This window comes from Lissotriton vulgaris, chromosome 2_1, assembly GCF_964263255.1.
Source record: "Lissotriton vulgaris chromosome 2_1, aLisVul1.2, whole genome shotgun sequence".
NCBI lineage: Eukaryota > Metazoa > Chordata > Amphibia > Caudata > Salamandridae > Lissotriton > Lissotriton vulgaris.
Genome location: NC_141687.1, coordinates 889538170 through 889561134, shown reverse-complemented (window position 1 = coordinate 889561134; position 22965 = coordinate 889538170). Strand labels below are relative to the sequence as shown.

General features: G+C 42.8%; 1 protein-coding gene across 1 annotated transcript in view; it reads right to left on the bottom strand.

The window, feature by feature from the left end:
• IFNLR1 (interferon lambda receptor 1) overlaps positions 1-22965 on the bottom strand; it is a 271583-nt gene that overhangs the window by 75086 nt on the left and 173532 nt on the right. The window contains exon 4 of the mRNA XM_086956424.1: positions 14651-14799. Within this exon, the coding sequence (XP_086812550.1) occupies positions 14651-14799 (149 nt within the window). The remainder of the gene's footprint in view (positions 1-14650; positions 14800-22965) is intronic.

Sequence of the window (22965 nt, the reverse complement as noted above, 5' to 3'; positions counted from 1 at the left end):
TCTACTATTATCAATGCTAAACATTAATACTTTTGTTTTTCGACCTCCTGGTATGCTTTCCTCCACATGCGTTCATGTGCCCTACATTTTTGTTTACTTATTTACTGGTCAGGGGAACCCCAGAAGGCCGAAAAACCACCTTTTCTAACATGCAGTAAATTCACTAGTAGCTGGTTCTATATTACTACTATGTTTAGGGCCCTTATCCTTTAGCAATTTCTTCAGCTCGCCACCATCTATTTTCCTACAAGGCCTGATTTTTACTTCTTTGATCACATTTGAGAGGTAAGCTTTATTTGTTGGGACCTCTGTATTACAAAATTCTGCTCAATGATTGGTCTATGATAGCGCAAGTGTCTTGTTAAAATTTATTTTTAGGGTATTTGAAAAAGTGCCATCTAAGGAATAGCTGGATTTGTGAGTAGGTTGAGTAACAATGTGACTCAGACCTATACTGGCCAAACAGTCAATCAAATGACCAGTATCCAGGTTTTCTTTCAGTTCTAAATGAAAATTGAAATCGCCCAATATTGTGAAAATGGAAAATTTCATGCACAATTCTAAAAATGTACCCACTAATGTTGCAACATATCTTTGGGCCCAGGAGGCCAACATACCAGTGCCCCATTAAATGTTATTGTTATTGGCCTTGAAGGTGAACATTAATACTACCCCTTCTAGATGTGTATCAGGATTTAGCAATGCTTTCAAGTGATTGCAATAAACTACTCCAACTCCCCCGCCTGTTTCCCTTACCTATGGATCAGGGGCAGCTCCTCCTTAACTGCGGAGGAGCATCGCCCCACCACTGGTCAAAGCCAGCCACAAAACAATAAAATGATATTAAAACAATAATATCATTTTATTTTTCTGCGTCTGGCTCTGGCTGTGGCGTGCATGCGTGCGGAACCAGGCAGGGAGGAGTGGTGAGCACTTAGAAGTGCGAATGTCAGTTTGGCCTGCTGTCTTAGGCACAGCTGGGTTGGAGAAAAGCCACAGGTTCCCAGGTACTATCTTAATGGCAGACCAGGCTGTTCAGACCTATTCTGGCACTGCTCTCATAGCATGAGAGCAGCCTCTGGATTGGGTGGGCAGTTTGCCAGGTGACTGCCGGGAGTGAAGCACGGAGACAGCCGTCAGTGCAGTGACAGGTCTATTTTTTTAACATTATTATTTTTACCCTAAATTCCCCATCCTCTTTCCCCGTGCCCCTCACTACTTTCATTTTGCTGTGGCCGCTACTGCTGTCAATTCTGAAAAGAGGAGATCCCTCAATTATTGCAATTTTTAAATCAGGTTTGGCCCTAAATCAGTCCAGCTCTCTATGTGAAACGCTACGTCTGGCATATATGAGTCCGTAATTCTGAAAATTCATGCTTGTTCTTAACTAATGACCTTGTATTTAGTAGCATGCACCTAGAGGTTTATAAGAATCTCCTACAATTTCTTCCTGACCAAGAATTGGGACCTTACTTCCAATAACCCTTCTTCAGGCAGAACACGTATCACAGCGAAAGTCCCTGGCCAAGGCATTGCAGTTATATATTTCACATTGTGACAACTTGCCCTCATGCCATATCACTACAAGCTCTTCCCTCGAATGAATTAGAGCAGGAAACTGACCAGGGATCACGGCGCATTGCACTGTCTGTCTGCGGACGGGCGCAGACAGGCTTGCCTTAGGAGCGTTTTCGGCACGCCAGTGGAGCCTCTGTGTCAGTTTCCTATGAAGGCTGACATAGGGGCATGGACAGTAGGAGAGGGAGTTGACAGCGTTAAGGAGTGAAGACACACCTCCAAATTACGAAAACAATAAGGAGAACAAAAATGCCAGACTGGGGTCCAGCATCAGCCTCTCCTGCTGACAAGTCTTACAGGTAACACAAACTGAAACTAAAATAACCATATGAAACATTTCAATAGTGATATGTTGGATGTCTCCCATGATGAAATCATACCATCTTGAATCCGGCGCTAGGACAACACCAGCACAACTGAGAAATCTGAATACACTGAGTGAATTCCCACCACCCTGACAGCGACGGAGTACTGTTAGCCAGCAGATGAGTCTGCTGCATCGTTGGAGGTGAGAGGCTTATGCAACCAAAAACACTCTGGGCCTTATTAGAAGTCCATAGGACCTCCGTACTCACTGTGGTGGTCTGACTACTACCACACTGCAGGCCCGCCCGCAGTATTATGAGTGTGGTGGTTGGTCCACCACAGAACTGGAGTGTCAGCTGAGTATCCAGGATCCGATGGAGGTTTCGCAGCAGTCAGGAGCAATAATATGCTGACAGTGCTGTTGCAGCACCGCTGAACATATTATAAGTTGGCTGTCCATACCCCTTTCATGGCATTGAGCCCACCATGAAAAGGTTGGCAGGGAGCAACTGTTGTGTCCCACCTGGATTTGTACCCCCAGTTCCTGCATGGTGTGGCATGTATGCCACACTGTGCAGGAACATGCAGTTGATTTCTCCCGGCAGCGGTCTGCATGTTAGACTCTCCCATGAGCCTAACAGACCACCGCCATCAACATCACTGCTGCAACGCCCACCTGCCTGTCCAGGACTAAAATTTATATCCACCTGGTGGGCACACCACAGCCTTGGCAGTCCTCTAGTGGACGGTGCAGTTGTGGTGCTGCTGGAGGAACGGCAAAGTTATAATAAGGCCCTCTGTCAACTCAAATGAAGGATCAGCCAGCCCACATCTAAATAGGGCAGGCGGGAATCCATCAGCTTCACGGAGTACTTGTAAATGCCGCCATTGAGGGACAACGGAAGTCCCGCCAAGATCTAAATCAAGCCCTTAATCAAATAAATAATAGAATACAATTTTTCAATATGTATTTAAATGATTGATTTAAGTAAGTATGCAATAAATCAAAAATCATGCCAAGGAAGCGTTGTATAATATGAAGTAATTTGTATAAAAATGGGAGCAAACATTTTAAAGCCTAGTCATTTCTGACATTTATCAAAAGGCCTAAAAACAATACCTTAATGAAACACTAGACCAAAACGACAAGCCATCATAACTGCAATATTCCTGGAAAATGAACAATGTTGACTCTTGTGTAAAATATTCAGTTAAAAGGCAGCAATAGGCTAATGGCTTTATGGTAGTTTTATTCCGTCTGTATGTTCTACATTCATATAGTTCTCATTTAATTGGCATCTTTTCCCACTTAGTTATATAAAGATGGTGCCCCCTCGCGTAATACCTGTAGGATTTTTAGATTCCATTTTTAGGTAAAGGACAAGTTAGCACTGGCACAATAGTTACAAGATTAAAAGCATTGAGAAAAGAAGCCCTTAGGAACCTGCCAGAACCACAGCCACATCCACTATTTCCCAGTGGACATCTTGAAGTAGTCAAGGTGAGAATACAACCACTTTGAGGCTACAACCAACTGTGAGTTTTGGTCACTGAGATTTTGGGCCAATCGCATTCAGATTCAAAACAGCTTAATGGATGTATTTTGCAGGCCTCGCCCACAAGAACAAGCTCCAACTGAAAAAAATCTGGAAATCAGAATGTGCAGCTTGCTCACGCTTTACCCATTAAACTCTTCCATCCACAGACGAGCCTATTAATGTAGGTTTTCTGACTTTACCTATTGATGGACTTTGGACAATAGTGTCCTTTTAATGGCATTTGGACTTTTTTCCCATTATACATTTTAAACTGTTAATCTCCTTGGTCCCTAACTTTAGTTTCATCAAATCTATATATTTTTATCCACACCATTACACCTTTGATCATCCAATAAGGGATATGGGGCCTGATGTAATTGCGCAGGTTTCAAAATGTGGTCATCAATTGTGCACTGAATTTTGTAACCTTTCTCTGATTTTGGGACATGATTGTGAACTGATAGGTCATGTCATTAAATCTCATGTCAAAGGTGGTCACAGAATTTAATGAATATTAGTTGGGTAGGTTGCTATTTATGACCCTGTTATTTGCTACAAGCACAGGGATGGTGTTGTGCAAGGAACAACAGAAAACCATCTCTGTATTTGGATTCCCAGACTAGAAACTTTTTTTAAAAGCAGCCTGTGTTCCTTAAAAGAACTGATGCAGTGTTAAAAAGTAAATAAAAATAGTTTCTCATTTGGGAAAACATCAGAGGGAGCATGCAGGGGTCACCTGTACCAAAGTCTGCTATCCCAGAAGTCATTGACACAATTCAGATGGTCACCTTTTCTTGTGTTATCAATAATTTGTTACTACAAATGCAATTGCAAACCTTTGATTCATAGTGTTCAGACTTGCAATTAGGAGACAGTACTCATTCATGTACCCTCCTAATTGCGATAATGAATGAATAAACTTTGTGAGTCGGAATGGCATTTCTGGGTCACAGAGTTGGTGTAGTAGATTTCAGATTACATTTTGTGCTCTTATACCCTGTGATTTTTGCCCGTTGTAGAGTTTGTGAATGCAAAAGTATTTAGCATTACAGGCCCTTTGTTTCTCTAATGTGATATTCTTTGGTTTTACTTGTATACAAACACTCATTCCTTGCTGCTCTAGCCTAGCAGCAACATTTGAAACAAAAGAAACTCTTGGGATAACGTGTTCACTTTTGAAGACTGTGCCCCTTATTCCCTGAGAGGTCAATTTATCACACTTCAGTCTTAGGGGCCCATTAGGATGGCGGTCGGATTGCCCCCGCCCTCCGCACTGAAATGACCCCCGCCACATTAGGATGGCTGGGGGATCTGCGGCGGACAGGAAGATCGTCCGCCGCTTTTCCGCCCCGGTCACCTTGCGGCCGGGCGGAAAAAGTTTAAAATGGTGGCGGTGTCTGTTAGACACCGCCAGCCATATTATGATGGGCCAAAACAGATGCCTGGCATGCGGTCTTCACTTCAGGGGGCCCCCTGCAGGCCCCCAGAGTGAAGGAGAGGTGGGGGGTGCACACAGGGGGTACCTGTGGTACCCCCCTGCATTTGCATTAACAAAGCGGCAGGATCCGAGCGGTGCCTGCTGCTTTGTTAATGCTAAAAATGCAGGATGCGCCCGCCACAGTGGCAGGCGCATCCTAATACCCCCTACGGCACCCCCGCCCTTATGGCGGGTGGTCCCAATGACCGATAGGATGGCGGGCGGACTAGGTCCGCCTGTCATCCTAATAGGCCCCTTAATGTCCCAAATAATGGTTTTAGTTCAGACAAAAAGATTGAAAGTACTGCCCAGGCCCTCTGTTCCTCCTTAAACGACTTCTTTATCGAGAAGATCGTTAAAATAAAATCTAACATTCCTACCACACGTTTTCCCTCTCCTCATCTTGCCCCTTCTGTGTCTAACTCCTCATTCGATTCCTTCCTGCCTATTTCCTTGGACTCTTTTCTTGCCTTGCTCACTAAAACCAAATCCAGCTCTCCAGCCGATTGTGCTCCTGCTCGCGTGCTGAGAACTCTCTTTACCTCTTGCCCTACTACTCCCCTTTCTCTTCTTAATGCCTCCCTTTCTTCTGGCTTGGTTCCTTCTTCATTTAAATCTGCGATTGTCCTTCCCATTCTCAAAAAACCTGGCCTCGATTCTTCTCTTCTTTCTAATTTCAGACCCATTTCTCTCTTACCCTATCTCGCTAAAATTCTCGAAAGCCATGTCACTTCTTGTCTTTCTTCTTACATTGAGCAGAACCATCTCCTTGCTTCCCATCAAGCGGGCTTCCGCTCGGGCCACTCTACGGAGTCAGTAGTGCTTGCGGTTCTTGATGAGCTGAAAGCAAAGGCCGATACCAACTCCCCTCAAGCTCTGGTTCTCCTCGATTTGTCCGCTACGTTCGACACTGTTGATCATACCATCTTACTTGACCGTGTCGGCGCAGCGGGCATTCGGGGCTCTGCTCTCTCCTGGATCACGTCCTTTCTAACAGGACGTTCACAAGCCGTTCACCTCTCTGGTTTCTCCGCTTCTCCCCTTCCGGTGTCCTGTGGGGTTCCTCAAGGCTCCTCCCTCTCTCCTCTTCTTTTTAATCTCTATATTCGTCCCCTGATTGTTTCTCTTCTTGATCTGGGGGTCTCTGTGTATAATTACGCAGATGACCTCCAGCTCGTTTTCGACCTCTCCTCTTCTTCTCACTCCCTCTCATTTTTTCGTTCCACTCTGGTTTTTATTTCCGGTTGGATGAGCGCCAATCATCTCAAGTTCAATCCAGACAAGACTGAGCTTGTCTTGACTGGTGGCTCATCCAGTCCATGGTCTTCTGCTTTCTGGCCCCCCATCCTTGGTCCCCCTCCTACCCCGGTTTCCTCTGTTAAAATGCTGGGCATCAAGGTCAGCCAGGACCTGTCAATGCATGCACAGGTTAGCTCTGTAGTGTCCTCCTGCTTCCTCTCCCTCCGCTTGATTCGAAAAATCTCCCGCTTTTTTTCCCTGGATTCCCTTAAAATTATCATTTCGGCCCTCATCACCTCCCGCCTTGATTATGGAAATAGCTTGTTCGTGGGCATCCCTGCATACGAAACTCGCCGTCTTCAAGCAATCCAGAATCAGGCTGCCCGTCTTATTTTTCATTTTCCCAAAACTCACCATATCACTCCTGTCCTTAAATCACTTTATTGGTTACCTGTTCTGCAGAGATCCCTATTTAAACTAGGGTGCCTAGTTTTCCGGGCTGTTGATCGCTCTGCTCCGGCGTTCATCAATACCTTGATCTGCACTCATACCCCTGCCCGTACCCTCCGCTCATCTACTTCCGCCCTCCTCACTGTTCCTCGCTTTCGCAAATCCCGCACTGGTGGTACAAGATTTTCTGTGCTGGCCCCCCGGTTCTGGAACTCCCTCCCTCTATCTATGCGCTCAATTCCCATCTTTTCACACTCCCGCAAAGCGCTCAAAACATTCTTGTTTGCCCAGGCCTACACCTGTTAACTTCCTTGGCCCTGTCTGTATCTGTTGTTTAGAGCTCTCAGTGCCAGGAAGCCGCTTGGCCACAGTGCGCTTAACAAATATCTTATTCATTCATTCATTCATACGATCTATGGTGTCAGCAGATAGGCAGATTCATACCTGACCCTAAGCAATAATCATTTATTATGATTATTCTACTTTGAGTCATAGTAGCAAAGCATTTATATATTGTTTCTACTAGGTGAAGAGAGGCAGTGATCACTTCAAGAGGTGATCAAAACTAAATCAGCAGGAAAGCAGCTCTGGTGACTTTCAGTACGCTGGTCAACCAAGCACTTGCCTTGTTGGTTTAGTGACGAATCTGACCGTAGTGAAAACAATGTCTAACAAACATGTAGAACATTCAAATAAAATAGAAAAAACTTGTAGATTTCACTACTTCATTTTTTTGAGGGTTTCTTATGTCTGAGCTCAAACCCTGCATACATTATAACTGACGCAGGTATTATGTAGCGCAGGGCTTTACAACGTGGTGCATCTCCCTAGATGCGTCATGTTGTAAATGTGTCGCAATGTGGTGCATTGTTTACTACGCCACTGCTTCTCAAAAGTGAGGCGACGGCGGCATAAAAGTGTTGCAAGGGGCTTGTAAATCTGCCCCTATATTTATATATTTTATTTAACATTACATTATTATTCCTTTATAATTGAAACTATTTAAAATAATTTCATTCAATTTAACATAATTTCCAATGGAGTGCTGTTTTAAGTCTCTGACTCCATTACTTTCTGTGGAAGGGTGTTAAGGTACCAATAGTTGGCCATGTGGGGTGCTAGATTTACACCACCTTTTAAATGGAGTGACTTACTACTGTTTTGGGTCACCTTTTGGCTGTAGTAACTTACCTATATTATGCATGCCCCCCACTAAATCCCTCGCCCACCATCCCTAAACCCTTCACATTTAGTTGTAAATATATATATACTTAGAAAACCGGTTAGTCCACAGCCACTTCCAAAAGATGATAAACAAACCAACCCAGTGACTCAAAACCAACGGATTTGTAAAATGCCATAATTGCAAAGTTTGCATGTTGCAAATAATACAACAGAAAATAAACAGGCAAATAATAAAACATGGAAAATCCAGGAACTGATAACATGCAAGAGCCAATTTGCTGTTTATGTCGTTGAATGCCCATGTCCTTTCAAATATGTAGGGGAGTACAAGTTGCGCTTTGAAAAAAAGAATCCTAGAACATGTCAGTGCAACTATTACTAAAGACCGCAGCAACGCTATGGCAAAACACATGAAGTTACATCATGGAGGAAATTGAAAACTCTTGCAATTCTATGCAATTGAAACAGTAGCATGTAATGACCTGGGCGGCGACAGGGAGAGAAAGCTATGCCAAAGAGAATCTTGACATATTCTTAAACTACGGACTTTCACCCTGTATGAGTTAAATCAGAGTACAGAACTCTATGTACACCTATGATTCATTACTTTTGCTTCCTAAATAGTTTTTAAACCACAAAAATCAACTTTATTCACACTGTGAGCACCCAAAAACATTTTTTTAACATGAGCATAATTGCCTGCCGAGTAAAAGTTGCATTGAATCTTATTTGCCATGATATTATTCCATTTAACGATTGGACAAAAAACACTAGAGGGCATGAATTGTGTAAACGTTGGTATTGAACTGATGCTCAAATATTAAAGTACACATATAAATTGCTAATCGAATGAGGCATGATGCAAATATTGAGCATATTTAGTGCAACTATGAAATCTATCCGTTGTTTTGCTCAATTTTCACATACGCAGCACTTTTCTGTCACCCTTGACATTATTTGAAGGTGTATTTTGCAATAGTAAACTACATCTCCAAGAACGCTCTGTGATGTAAAAACAGGAAGTGACCTGATTTCAATCACAATGTATATAATTGGTTTATTACATCACTAGTGTAATCATGAGCAAGGTCTCACTGGAGACCGAAACTCATCGATATTGCTTTCGCCTTGATATAAACGCAATGGAATAAGAAATTATCCGAAAAACCTTCAGTGTGTGCGACCCATTCCTTTTTGGGAAAAGCGTGGATTTGTACAGGCCGGGTTCTGCCGCAGGGTTTCGCACCACTTGAGAGCGCCAGTAAGCTAGCAAAAATTGAGCCACTCATTGCACTTTTGCACATACAGACACATTTTTAAATAAAGAAATAAATATATAATATATGTATATATATATATATATATTACCTACTGGCGGTCGCCAGTAGGTTTATATAGTTACATTCTATTGGGAATAACTTTGGCACCGATTGAGGGATCTGCCTGTAATTTTCCTTAAATTTGCCTTGCTGTGCTCCGCTCCTTCCCTGAAAGTTTCGGAGGGGTTCGTCAAGCGGGGACCGAGAAAAAAGGGGGGTCCCAAAACGTGTTTTCCCCATGTTAATTTCCATAGGGACATTCTGACAAGGCTACAGCTCGAACGGCTGAACGGAATTACACCACATTTGGCAAAATGGTAGGGACTGGTATGCAGCAGTGCCTTTTGTATGTTTGGTATAAATCCCTCAAGTAGTTTTTGAAAAAATTGAATGTGAAATGTAGCCCAATGCAATTTTCCATATGGACCTTTAGACACGGCTAAAGCCCGAACGGCTGAATGGTATTACACCATACTTGGCAAAATGGTAGGGACTGGTATGCAGTAGTGCCTTTTTTATATTTGGTGAAAATCGCTCCAGTAGTTGTTGAGAAAATTGGGACATCGTGAGTGCACTGTAAGCTTACTGTACTCTGTACCTTCCCGAGTATGAGCTGCATGCTGATTGGCTGCCACTGTCTGTCAACACTCCAAAACAGAAATTGTTGGCAGCCATCTTGTGCCTCGGTAGACTGAGGCACAGGAAAGCAGAAAAACAAACATGTAGAACTCAAAAAGGGGGCAGGGTAGAAGCACCCTGACCCCCTAGGCCTGCTCAGGGGGTCCCACAAGGCCCCCCAGGCCCAAAAAAACCAATTTTTTTCCAGGAAAATTGCGGGGGTACACACACCGTACAGAGTACAGTAAGCTTACAGTAAGCTTACTGTAAGCATACTGTACTCTGTATGGTACACGTACAGTGCGCATACCCCCATGATTTTCTGGGAAAAAAAATTGGGAGGGCCTGGGGGGCCTTGTGGGACCCCCTGAGCAGACCTAGGGGGTCAGGGTGCTTCTACCCTGCCCCCTTTGTGTGTTGTGCACCTTTGTTTCACTGCTTTCTTGTGCCTTGGTTCTACTGAGGCACAAGATGGCTGCCAACACTTCCTGGTTTGGAGTGTTGACAGACAGTGGCAGCCAATCAGCATGCCTTTCACAGGAAAGCAGCATGCTCATTGGCTGTCAACACTTCTAACCAGGAAGTATTGGCATTCATCTTGTGCTAGGTAGACTGAGGCACAAAAGAAGCAGAAAAACAAATGTGTAGAATGCAAAAAGGGGGCAGGGTAGAAACACCCTGACCCCCTAGGGCGGCTCAGGTGGTCCCACAAGGATATTAACATATTTAAACATTATCCGCTAATAGAATTAGCATTTAAAAAACCTTGCAAATTCACTAAAAAACATAGGTTTCAGGCCTTATATAGTTAGGAATTAGCATTTAAAAAACCTTGCAAATTCACTGACAACACCATAGGTTTCAGGCCTTATATAGTTAGGAATTAGCATTTAAAAAACCATTGAAATTGCTCCTATATAGTTACTTATACTAACTATATTTCGCGCACCCGCAATCCACTGCTGATGATGTCACATATAACATCATCAAAGGGAACAAAGAGTTAAGTTGGGCGAGTTTCTGTCTCCTCCCAAGCCTGTGGAATGTGGGGTCCCCCAGGGTTTTTCTTTAAGTCCCTTGTTGTTTAATATCTATGTGATCCCACTTGCCAGGGTTGTGAGATCCTTTGGGTTTGAGGTGTTGTCATATGCCAATGACACCCAAATTATGGTCTCTCTCACCCAGTCGGTGAATAACTCTGCTTTGAAGTTCAGATCTTGCATGGAAGCTGTTTCCCAATGGATGATCCGGAACTTTTTAAAGCTTAACGGAGAAAAGACAGAGGTCTTGATTTTCGGGGGCAACCAGGACATTTGGTCTAACGACTGGTGGCCGGCCTCTCTTGGGGATTGTCCTGTTCCCTCCCATTCGGCCAGAAATCTGGGGTTCCTGATAGATACCTCTCTTTCCTTTGACCTTCAGGTCAGTAGGACGGTGTCCACCTGTTGTGGTGTTATCAGGATCCTCAGAAAGATTGCAGCCTACCTCTCTCCTGCTGCCCGGAAGCAAGCCACTGTTGCTCTTTTCTCTTTGAGACTGGACTATTGTAATGCTTTGTTTGGAGGCATAAATAGGAGCTCTGTTCATCGTCTCCAGATGGTGCAGAACGCCGCAGCCAGGATTGTTCTGGATCTTCCACGACTTTCCTCTGTATACCTGGCCTGGAAAAACCTCCACTGGCTTCCTGTCCAGTTTAGGATATCCTTCAAACTTCTCTGCCTTGCTCTTGGGTCCTTCTATGGTTCGGGATCGGAAGGCATCAAGTACCTTCTTCATCCCTATAGCCCCAGCAGAGTCCTCGCACTTCTTCTAAAAATATTTTCTTTGTTCCCAGATTTGCAAAAGCTAGATGGGGAGGTAGAGCCTTTTCCACTCTTGCGCCCAAGATCTGGAATTCCCTCCCTCCAGAATTGGTAGGACAATCCTCTCTGGTGCTTTTCCGTAAAAAACAACTGAAAAGCTGCCTCTTTTCGGAGGCGTACCTGTAGATTTTGAATCCGGTGCTGTGAGATTATCTGTCTGTCTGTCTTCATCTTGTTATGGCTGGCGCCATGATGCCTTTGGGCTAAGTTGCGCGATACAAGTTCCCCTTCATTCATTCCTTCAATGCATCTCCGAAGCTGTGCACCCCATCCTTGATGCCAGCCTTCCCAACATAAACCCCATTGACGGGAATCTTGACGATTCAGGCCCTTATAACTTGGTACTGATCCATCGCATCAGCTGCGTGACACATCTAAGACAAAGACTTGCAATGCTCCACATACCAGGATTTAGGATATTTTCTTCAGCAGGCCTAACTGTGTCCTTGTAGCCAGCCCACACCCCATCTCGGTCAGCCTGAACTTGTGACTTTATCCGGATCCAGGTTGACCAGATATCCAGAGTTGGTTCTTCGTGCTATATGGTGCTATTGTCACACAATATCTTAAACTTGATTATTTTCAGTTCTATTAATTTGATTTTTGTCATTTTTTTCTTAGTTTATTTAATAAAGTAAGTCATATTTTTAAAAAAAATTGGTGTGGGATATTTTTTATGTGGTTTTTTCACGTTATTACTGTTTTAAAGTGCTACACAAATGTTTTGCGCATTGCCTCTAAGTTAAGCCTGACTCCTCTCTGCCAAGATACCAGAGGGTTGAGAACAGGTTCATTTAAGCTTGGCTTCTGCCTTGCCCTGACAAGGATTGTGGCAGCTGCTTGACCAGAGCTCACATCCCAGTCAACCAACGCACAGTAAAACAATAAAAACAAACAGCAGAAACATGCACAATAATAATAATGGAGCCTGGGCCATACCCTTTGCACGGAGCCCACTGTGAACTGACAAAGATCATGTGTAACAGGTCCAGTTGCTAAGGGGACTAAGGCAGGGCCTGAGTTGAGGTCAGCCCTGCTCACACAGCTCATGACACATGACTGAAGGCCATGTCGCTCAGATTTCATGGGACGGAGGCTGATGTTTGGCCTGGTCCTGCACTTATAGCATGCTGCTCACTGCCAAACACCATACACAGTAGTGTTCAGTACCACATCCACCATCTATGCATTGCCGAGCAAATACACAGCCACTGCACAGAACGTCAGGAGATGAATACTAGGAAGGTTTGACCCTCAGCCTGGATACATGGAACGCCCTGCAGTCAATCCCATTGGGGATGAGTGTCAGCTGTAGCCAGTGCAGGTAAGAGTGGTGGGGCAGCAGAGCTGGGTGAGGAGAGGTTTCCAAGGACATTCAAAAGGGGAAATTAATTAATTTCCCTCGTCATCGTCTGTCGATATCCCCCCCACTGGGGCCCACCGCTCTTACCTGCACAGGCCATGGCTGATGGGTGTACGCTTTGCCCAACAGGGGCTGGGTGCCTGCTCACAAATTATTGAACACGGTATGTGGCTGGCAACATCTACTCTGTAAAGTTCAAGGCAATGCTCAGCCTAAACGGGTGCAAGGGAGATTGAGCACAGGGACTGGTTCCAGTTTTTTTTCTTACATATCGGATTTGCTAGCATTTTATTGTTAAATGCTTCGGTAGCTGAGAAGCCAGGATTCGGTGCCGCTGACCTGGCACAGACAAGCAGAGCAAGTAGCCAGCAGCTACTTATAAACTTAAAAATTATTACTTTCATCTTTTTAGTAGTAATAGGATTTCTGGCAATATTCAAGGCAATTTTGGCAAATATTTATTTTCTTTATTTTCCTGCTTTATTCCTTACCCAATGATCACTCAAACATCAACCTCCCTGAGTCCAAGTCTATTGGATTGCTGTCCATGTTTACTTTGGATCGGTAACTGAATTTGCCTTTTACCGTTTAGCTATGAATTTAATCCTTGTTCAATGTATGTTTAGGGTGAGAAACTACATATATTTAACTTCCTAATGATATTCTGCCTTGGAACAGACATGATTCTTGCATGAAAATGTTAAAAGCAGTGCCAAAACGTTTTACTAATTTAGGGCCTCACTTATGAAAAGTGTTGCATCGCTGCATGAAAACAGCAATGTAACACTTTTCACTGTGCCCACCTTGCCACACCCTGGCTGTGCCGTACTTACTGTACGGTGCTCCATGTCGCAAGATTTTAGAGATACATCAGTATTCCTGTCTTATCTGTAGATGCAAAAGTGAAGCATTGCTGGTGTGTGTCTGAAAACAGCAATGTGTCCTTTCACATGGGCCAAGCCCCAAGTTCACGCACCTGCATCAATCTTACGCCTGCTGTGAGGCAGACATAAGGATTTGACGCAGTGGCGTCCTAGAAGTGGCGCAGTGAAATCTCAGAGATTTCCCCTGCGCCATTTCTATGAACCGTAACTGTAGGGGAACGCCCACTTTGCATACATTATACCTGACACAGGAATAATGTAGCGCAGGGCTCTACAAAGGGACACTTTGTAAGAATGGTACAACATGGCACATTTTGTAACCTGCTGCGGCAGCACGGAAAGATACACAACAGCAGTGCAAAAGTGTTGAAAGGGGTCATAAATAAGCCCCTTGATCTTTAATAAAGCATACTACACCAACCCTGATGCTCTTTTTTTTACAGCATTTACAAAATAGTTTAGAAAATTCCCTATCAAGGCCAAATCCAGTTGGCAGTGCTTGTTTTTTCACTTGTTTTCTTTTTTTATGTATTTCTGCTTTGATAGAGCTGAACTTATCTACAAGTAAATTACAAACGACAGGACTGGATGAACTGCTCGCTACTGACACGTGTCGACACTGCCTTGTTTATATTAAAGCGACGTTTTCTAATGCACAGATGCTTTATTGGTGCGCCAACAGTACAACATCAAAGACATTGCCTAAGACCCACTCTTGGACATTAGGAACAGTGGATAATCCATTTTTTCTGGAATTAAATCAGGTGAGAAACTGCTGATGGCATCTGTACGAACACCACAACATGATTTAATTTGATTTGACTGACTTACCTTAAATCCTTTCTCAACTTCCCAAAGTGTCCACTCATATTTTAGATCCAGAAAGGGACTCCTTGCGCAGGTTGGGTGATGCGATGTGGCGTGGACGATCATGTGTGTTTCTGACACTTTTACGTGTAGCAGAGGCGGCCCCAGTTCCACTGCAGAGATAAACACATGTTCGTAAAATATTTTATTGGTTAACATCTTGTTCGTGCTACAAACAGGGCAGCGGAAAGGACGCTCACAACTTACTACAGGGTTTGTTTATTTTCTGAGGTGAACTCTGGCAGATATAAGTAGCAAGGCTTGCTCCACAGAAACAAGACTGCCTAATGGCTCAGGTCCTTTTGGGGCTCCTAGGACAAGCCTAAACCGTTCAAAATAGTACGATTGAAAATCGTTAAATCAGTTGGAACCATTGGTAGTTGCATTCAGTCATTTTATAGCTGATCTGCACTAGTAAAGACAGGGGCCAAGCATACGCAATTAGTCTTGTATTCACCCTAAAAGCTACAATCCTGGCAGAACTACTAGTCTGGTCCTCTGAAAGAGAAGACACACAACCCAAGATATGTTATAGCTTTATTGGGTCTTAATCTCTATGACACATAAAACTAGAGTACAAATCTCTGGACTTTCTCCTGCCACACAGTGATTCATTTAGACACCATAAAGTAATTACTAGTAATGGTATAGATAAGTTAAAAACAATATAATGGAATTTGTTCGGAGAATATGGCAGTGTTTTGGATTGAGTCGAGTATGTATGTCACTTTTTTTATGACTGTTCAGTGCTGCCTGGTATTGTAACTGTCGGATAGAGATAGAAGCATCAGTTGAAACCAGAGAAGTCACTAGAGCTCCAACAGAGAAGTAGTATGAAAAGTGAGCACAAGAGAACTGACACTGGGTGAAGTCAAAGAACAGAGAGTGGTAAGAGAAGTAAAAATAGTTATAGTAATAATAATAATAATACTAATTAAAATGACAATACTTTTCTCCTTCTCCTCCTTATTCTTATTATTAACATGGTAGATGCCACAATCTTGAAAATAACAGGTATATTTGATAATCAGGCTTTAGGTCTAACACCACACAGACAGCGATTTGCAGCCGTGCAGACTACCAGTTGTAACATAGTAGACAATGGCCCTGAGTAATCTATCAGCAGCATACATCATTAGTGACAAAGTTAGAACTGGGGGTCTCTAGTTGGCAGAGGTATGCACCTTTGTCCAAATAGGGACCCTTGCTTCTAGTAAGGGTAAGCAGGATAATAAGTATTTGTACTCAAAGCACAGTGTAACACAGTGATAACACCACAAATGAACTCCACACCTGTTTAGAAAAATAAAGTATCTTTATCTAAACTCAACAAGACCAAAATGACAAAAATCCAACATGTTGGTAGTAAAATAACACTTTAAAACTTCTATTTCCCAAATAAAGCGTGGAGAAAACAAATAGCTCCACAAGGGCAATTAGGACATCGTGACAGTAATAAAATCAACATACGGCGCCGACCGCGAGGTGCAAGACATCGGGCATGGAGTCACATGCACCCCCAAACAAACAATCAGTACCTTGGAAATAAAGTATATGACAATGCATGGCGTCTTAGAGGTGAGGCGTCGGTGCAGAGGCAGGCTCCCTGGCTGCCAAGGGGGAGGCAAGTGTAATCAAATAAAGATGACTCGGTCTCGGTTTTGTTTCGGGCCGCTCTATTTATTTTTGAGAGCCCTACAGCATCTAAACAAACTTCCTCTTAGAGGCCTGCATTGATCCACAATGATTTCATCGTTAAACGTAAATACATTTGTACCATTTCAATGTCCAAGTCTTGATACACCATAGTACATATAGAAATCATATATGACTGAAAAAATTCAAATCTAAACAATAATACATAAACAAATTAATTTCAACATACTTCATACTGTTCGAAATTCACATTTACAGTGAGTACACCAGTACTTTTTTTTTAACAAAACTATCAGTGCTATTTATTGTATTGAATCTTTCTGTTTTTAGGACTGAAATCGCGGGGAACAATATTTTATGCAATACAGTGTCCTTGTGGGACCCTCTGCGAGAAAAGATTAATTTTTAAAGAAAACAGCCGACGCGTATCTATATCTATACTACTATTATAAAGCAAGAACTTTGAACCTTTGAGGCGGGTAAACTCGGGAACCACAGCGCCAATCCACACACCCAATACATCATTGTAATCGTCAGGGTGTGCAGATGGACATAGGCTATATAAACTATAAAAATATGCATTATTTAAAAAAGTACCTTAAAAAGAAAAGTAGTCCCTTCGAAGTAGCGCCGGCCGCGACCTGCGTGCTGACGTCAGGAGCGCGGGGAGGAGCAGCATCCAGGAGCGTGAGGAGGAGCGGCAGACATGGCGCGGGGGAGGAGCAGTGACGAGCGGCAGACAGGCGGTGAGGACCGGCGGGAGGAGCGTTGACGAGCGGCAAGGAGTGGCAGAGCGGTGAACTGAGGAGCGCGGGGGAGGAGCGGCGGCTGAGGGAAGGCTCCGGGGGACCCACGAACAATGTCGGGGCAGGCGGGGGTCAGGGCAGGCGGGGGTTGGGCACGCGGGGGACCGGGCTGCTGGACAATGTCGGGGCGGGCGGGGTCCCAGGCTGCTGGACAATGTCGGGGCGGGCGGGGGTCGGGGAAGCCTGATTGCTCCCTGTCTAGGTCGGGCGGGCTGCTAGTTGGAAAATAAAAGGGGAATATTTAAGTGCTTTGGCCGTCACCTATTGTGCTAGTTACATACTATCTATGTGGAGATAAAACAAGGATTACCTCTGTCTTTTACAGTTACTTTGTTGCGGTGTCTGTACACTTGTGGCGTGTTTTTGGGGGAAACACCTTTCGGTTCTGCAATTAAAAGAATGAATAGCTTCTATTATCATAGTGGGCTACACTTCCTCATCATTTATTCGGGCAGCACATTTTTTCAAAACTCACTGTTTATGTCGCAGTCTTCGTGAGTGTGAGCAATTATCTGCTTCCAATCGTTTGAAGCCAGTGGAGGCTGGGATAACGTTTATCTGTTAAAAATTGTAATAAGACCATTATAGTCTGTAATTTATGTGTGCTACGTTGTATAGAAGGATTCTCTTGTGGCGGAAGACTTACTCAATTACAGTACTGGCGTTCTTCTTAATGGCGGCGGCAGCACTGTGTGAGACCTTTTGTTTGTCTCGGTGATCTGGAAACATATCGTCATTTAACAGCGTGATCATGACTGTTTGTAATATTAGTCTAACGCGTGTTTTAAGATTACTAGCTGTGCGCCTCACCATTTTGCAAGCTTCCAACCGTATTACTCGGGCGGCTGTGCTCGTGTTCCCAACGCGATCAGTTTGACGAATGTGCGCCGCGTTTGTGGCCTGAATTAAGTGAAGTGCAATGTGCTAGGGGAGACAGAGGAGTTTGTGGGAAATGTAGTGAATCTTCCTGGGGGACTGTGAGCACTTATGTGAGCGCTGTTGTCGGTTTAGCAAAATAAAGGACATTCCTACTTTCTTTTTTGCGTGCTGGTCTTACAGCGGTCATCATTGGGAGGGCTTAGCGTATAGCTTGTTGTAGTTCAGACATCTCATTCAGCCCTTCAATCACACAGTTGAATTTTAAAATCAAGTAAGCTTCTTTTTTTAAGAGGATTTTTTCGACATCACCTCCACGAGGTGGATTTTTAATGCCACCTAGTACCGTCCATTTAAAATCTTTCTCTGTATGGTTGTGTTCTACAAAGTGTTGAACCATTGGGACGGTCAACACTTCCTGTTTGAGTCGTGATCTGTGTTGGGTCAGTCTTTAATTAATTTGTTGATTGATCTTCCCAATGTAAATCTTGGGACACGGGCAGATTATGGCATACACCACGTTTTTACTTTTACAATTGGTGAATTCTTTGTGTATCCAATTAATGGCATTGAACTTGAACACTGTTCCCTCCATTATGTTTGCGCATGATAGGCATGTCCCACATTTGTGATGGCCTTCAACAGGTTTAAGGTTCCATATCGCATGCAAATCAGACTTCGCTTTCATAATTCCCAAGTCTGCTCTGATGATTTGTTGGCCTATGCTCCTGTTTCTCTTTATGGCAAAAAGTGGTCTTTCCATTGGCATTTCTAGGTTAGACACCAGATGCCAGTTTTTTAATATGACGGCTTTGAATTTGTTAGTATGAGGAGCATACGTTGATACACAGACCAATCGGTCCAGGGTTTTTTTTTCTTTGTTGATCAATAGTTGCTCCCTATATCTTTCAAGTAAGATTCAACATCTTTCATAACTGGTTTTAGGAAGACGTCCACGTATTATGCGATAGGTTCAAGAACTGAGTCACACCCGGAGACAATTGGTCTCCTGGGCGGCTCCATCAGGTTCTTATGAACTTTTGGCAATAAGTAAATCACCGGAATGCAGGGATTCTTCTTGATAAGGTATTCCAATTCCTTGGGGCCTAGAATGCCATTATCAAACCCTTCTTTTATCTTATTCTGGATCTCATTATGTATGCCCATTGACAGGTCTTCCTTCAACTTCCTATACCATGTTTCATTCAAAAATTGACTGTTAGCTTCTGCAATATATTTACCTTTTGGCCATACAACAAGGGTGCCCCCTTGGCTTCACTACCCGAAACAAAACCGAGACGAGTCATCTTTATTTGATTACACCTATATTTGTCCGACTCAGTCCCGTAAGGACAAGACCCCTTTATAGAATAAATGGGGGAGGCAAGGCGTTCCGTCTTTAAGAAGGTGACATGTCAAATCCAGAACAGGGGAAGTCTGTTGCATCGGTGATGCGGCATCGGTTCAAGAGATGATGTGAAGTTGGCGAGTTCGTGGAATCACCCTTGGCGGTTATCAGCGCCACTATAACAGGATACAGGAGCTGGCAAGGATGGAGTCGGTGCGAGCGCTGGCGCCGGGAATGCCGATAACTGCAGGTGTTGGCAGGTGTGGAAGGGTGTTGGAGCTGTCGTGCAGGTCAGGCGGTGCGTTGTGGACTTCACGAGTGGTGCCCCTGGCCTCAGGTCACGGCGTCATCACTGATAGCATCACAAACAAAACAATTGACGTAGAACGAAAAAGATGCTGTAGTCGACGTTTCGGTCTGTGATGGCGATGAGACAGTCAGACCATCTTCAGGACAAATGGTTAATGAAACCCCTATGTAATGTAATGTGAATAACAATAATTCAACATTATAAGTCTAATCAAAACATGACGAATCGTGAAGAGAAAAGGTACACCCCTGTGAACAAAGAGAAGAATCTGTGAACGCTTTTAAACCATCACCAATAAATGTGACTGGTTGAGGGGTATAGCTCCTAAAGGAATATGTTCACTGCTATTTGATTAAAAGTTAATAATTTAAAAAGAGACAAAGGCAGGAATTATTTAGAAGAAATAAAAGTGACCGTGCCTTACTTTTATGGAATATTCTTGCTTAATTCCTAGGCCTGAATCCGTAAAACTTCTGGATTCAAAAAGAGGCTGTAGAATTTAAAGATCTAGGGCTAGATGTAGGTAATTTAGATTTACCGATTCTAAAATACCGAATTTTACCGATTCGGTATTTTAGAATCGGTAAATCTGATTTGGGTAATAATTTGGTATTTTTTACCAAATCGGTAAGATTCGGTATTTACCGATTCGGTAAATACTGAATCGGTATTTGTGATAGAATCCTATAGGACTTGAAGCCTATAGGATTCAATAGCAAATACTGATTCGGTATTTACCAAATCGGTAAAAATACCGAATTGCAAAGGGGGACAGGGTGTCACTTTGACACCCTGTTGCACCCCTGTAACTGGCTTGTGCGCCATGTGGCACACAGACATGCCCTTAGGGCATGTCTGTGTGCCACATGGCACAGGTGTACATGCACAGATGTGCATGTACACAATAATTCGTTATTTACCATGCAATTGTATTACATGGTAAATAACGAATTCTAAAGGCCCTGTAGCACTGTTAGAAGTGCTACCTACATAGGAAAAAACAGATTCAGTAATTTTACCGATCGGTAAATTTACCGAATCGGTAAAATTTACAGATTCTGTAATTTTACAGAATCGGTAATTTGACAGATTTGGTAAAATTACCGATTCGGTAAAATTACTGAATCTGTATGTTTTCAGTGCCCCTACATACCAATGTCAAAATACCGGTCGGAAACAGCCGAAAATCGGTATTTTCGGTCGATTCTGACCTGTATTTTGACACCTACATCTGGCCCCTAGTTGGTTATTGTACAAGCTGTACTATGCGTAGTATTAAATGTTGTTATTGTGGGCTTATCTATTAGTGAACAATTGTGTATGTTCAAGTTAGATCTTACAAAGAATCTAGTGATCAGTGGATTTCTATTTAACATAGATCATTGTTTTCTTTTTTAATCCATTCCTACTTTGCGAGAACCATTCTATTTAGGTTCATTCTTTATATAAAAGAAATGGGAGGACTGGTAACCTAATTGCAAAGCCAATTGTATTGACCTCCTCTATTGAAACAAAAAACAAAAAATGTATACCATTTACATGCTACTTAAATGTAGCATTCTACCTGTCAGTAATAGAAGCAAAACAAGATTATTTACAAGGTGCATTCCTGTCAACACCAAGATTAATTCTAAATTGGTTAAGAAGAATTCTGTTCTATTTGACATGTTTTTTCAAAATGTATAAACGTAGCCATATTAAAACGGGAGTCCCTCCAGTGTTATAATGAGGCTCTCCTTTACAAGACTGTCAATCAGTATGGCGTTGTCGATTTGCGGGCTATTTTCCACATCGGAATGCAATATTTGTTGAGTTTGCGGGTGACTCTATGGGAGAGACAATATGTATACCCTATTACATTTATATAAAGCGCCTGACGTGGTGTTGATCAATGCGCTGTTGGCCACAGTAAGGTATACTTATCGGGAAATCTGATGTAACGCTCACCTCGTATATAGACGCGTGGTGTGTAATGCTACGTTGCCAGCTTGTCACTTTGCGTAATACGGCCGTTTGACAGTGAATTCAATTCACTTTCAACTCTGAAAATAGAGTAACCAGGTCTTTTAACTTAAATTAAGAACCGATATCGACTTCCCTTATACGTTGAAAATAGAGTGGGCGGCGTACTGAGGCTTACCTTCCTAAGCTGCAAAACGCTTCTGACACGCCTGACGTCAAATCCGAGTCGAATGTGCATCTGCACATTGGATTCGATATTTAAAAGCCAGTTCGCCGCGTTTTTTAAAAAAAGGAGTGAATGACGGACTTTGGCCCTGTCTAGTTCTGTGATCTAGTAGAGAGGTCATCTTGGAGCAGTGCTTATTCGAAATACTACTCATCCAAGATTACGAAACCTTTTCTGTTGTTGTCCTCTAAATATAGATCAGAAAGACGTTGTTGATACAGACAGTTTTACATGGAAAAAAAGGGAAAATGAAAAAAGAAGAAAGAAATTAATAAAAGTGATCGTGAACCATGTGTTTCATACTTTAAACATCCAAATATCTTTTAGAGGAGTAGATATTAATGTACACCAAATCGAAATCATTATTTCAATTACAATTCAGGTATTGGAAAATGTATAATGTTCTAAATACATTTGTTCAATTGAACATTCACTTGGCATATGTTAGAACGATAACATGATTGTGCATTGATCATGACTCTCCAACGCCTCTCCAACGCCTCTATTTGTTGTTTAACTATTCAGAACCCAGAGGCAATATATAACATTAGTATTTAGAATACATTTATAACATCAATATCTATACATTTCTTAGACAAATTCCAGCTTTAAACCCAGTGGGGAATTAATTCTTTAGCATAGCGTTTCAAAAATCTAGCATGGAATCAACAAGGAATAGTCTATTGAAACATGATCATGAAGAAACAATCAAAATGAGGTGTTATATAATCATAAACAGGCAAGAGTATGCCATTCAGTTGCTGAATTTAACCCTTTCGTAATACTATCAGTTCGACAAATCCATTGATTTTCTTTGAGGGTCAAAAGGCGACCTACATTGGATTGTCTGATAGTCGGTTTAACTACTGTGATTACCCACCATAGCATGTCTTTTTCTGAGTGCTTAGTTTGGGTGTAGTGTTCAACCAGGGGGGCTGTCTCCACCTTGCATCGAATTTTAGACTGGTGTTGTAAAATTCTTTTTTTAATCATTTGAGTGGTCTTTCCGATGTAGTGGAAGCCACAAGGGCATAAAATGCAATACACCACATTGCTGGTGTTGCAATTGCCAAAGCTCCTGATCGTTGTCAGTTT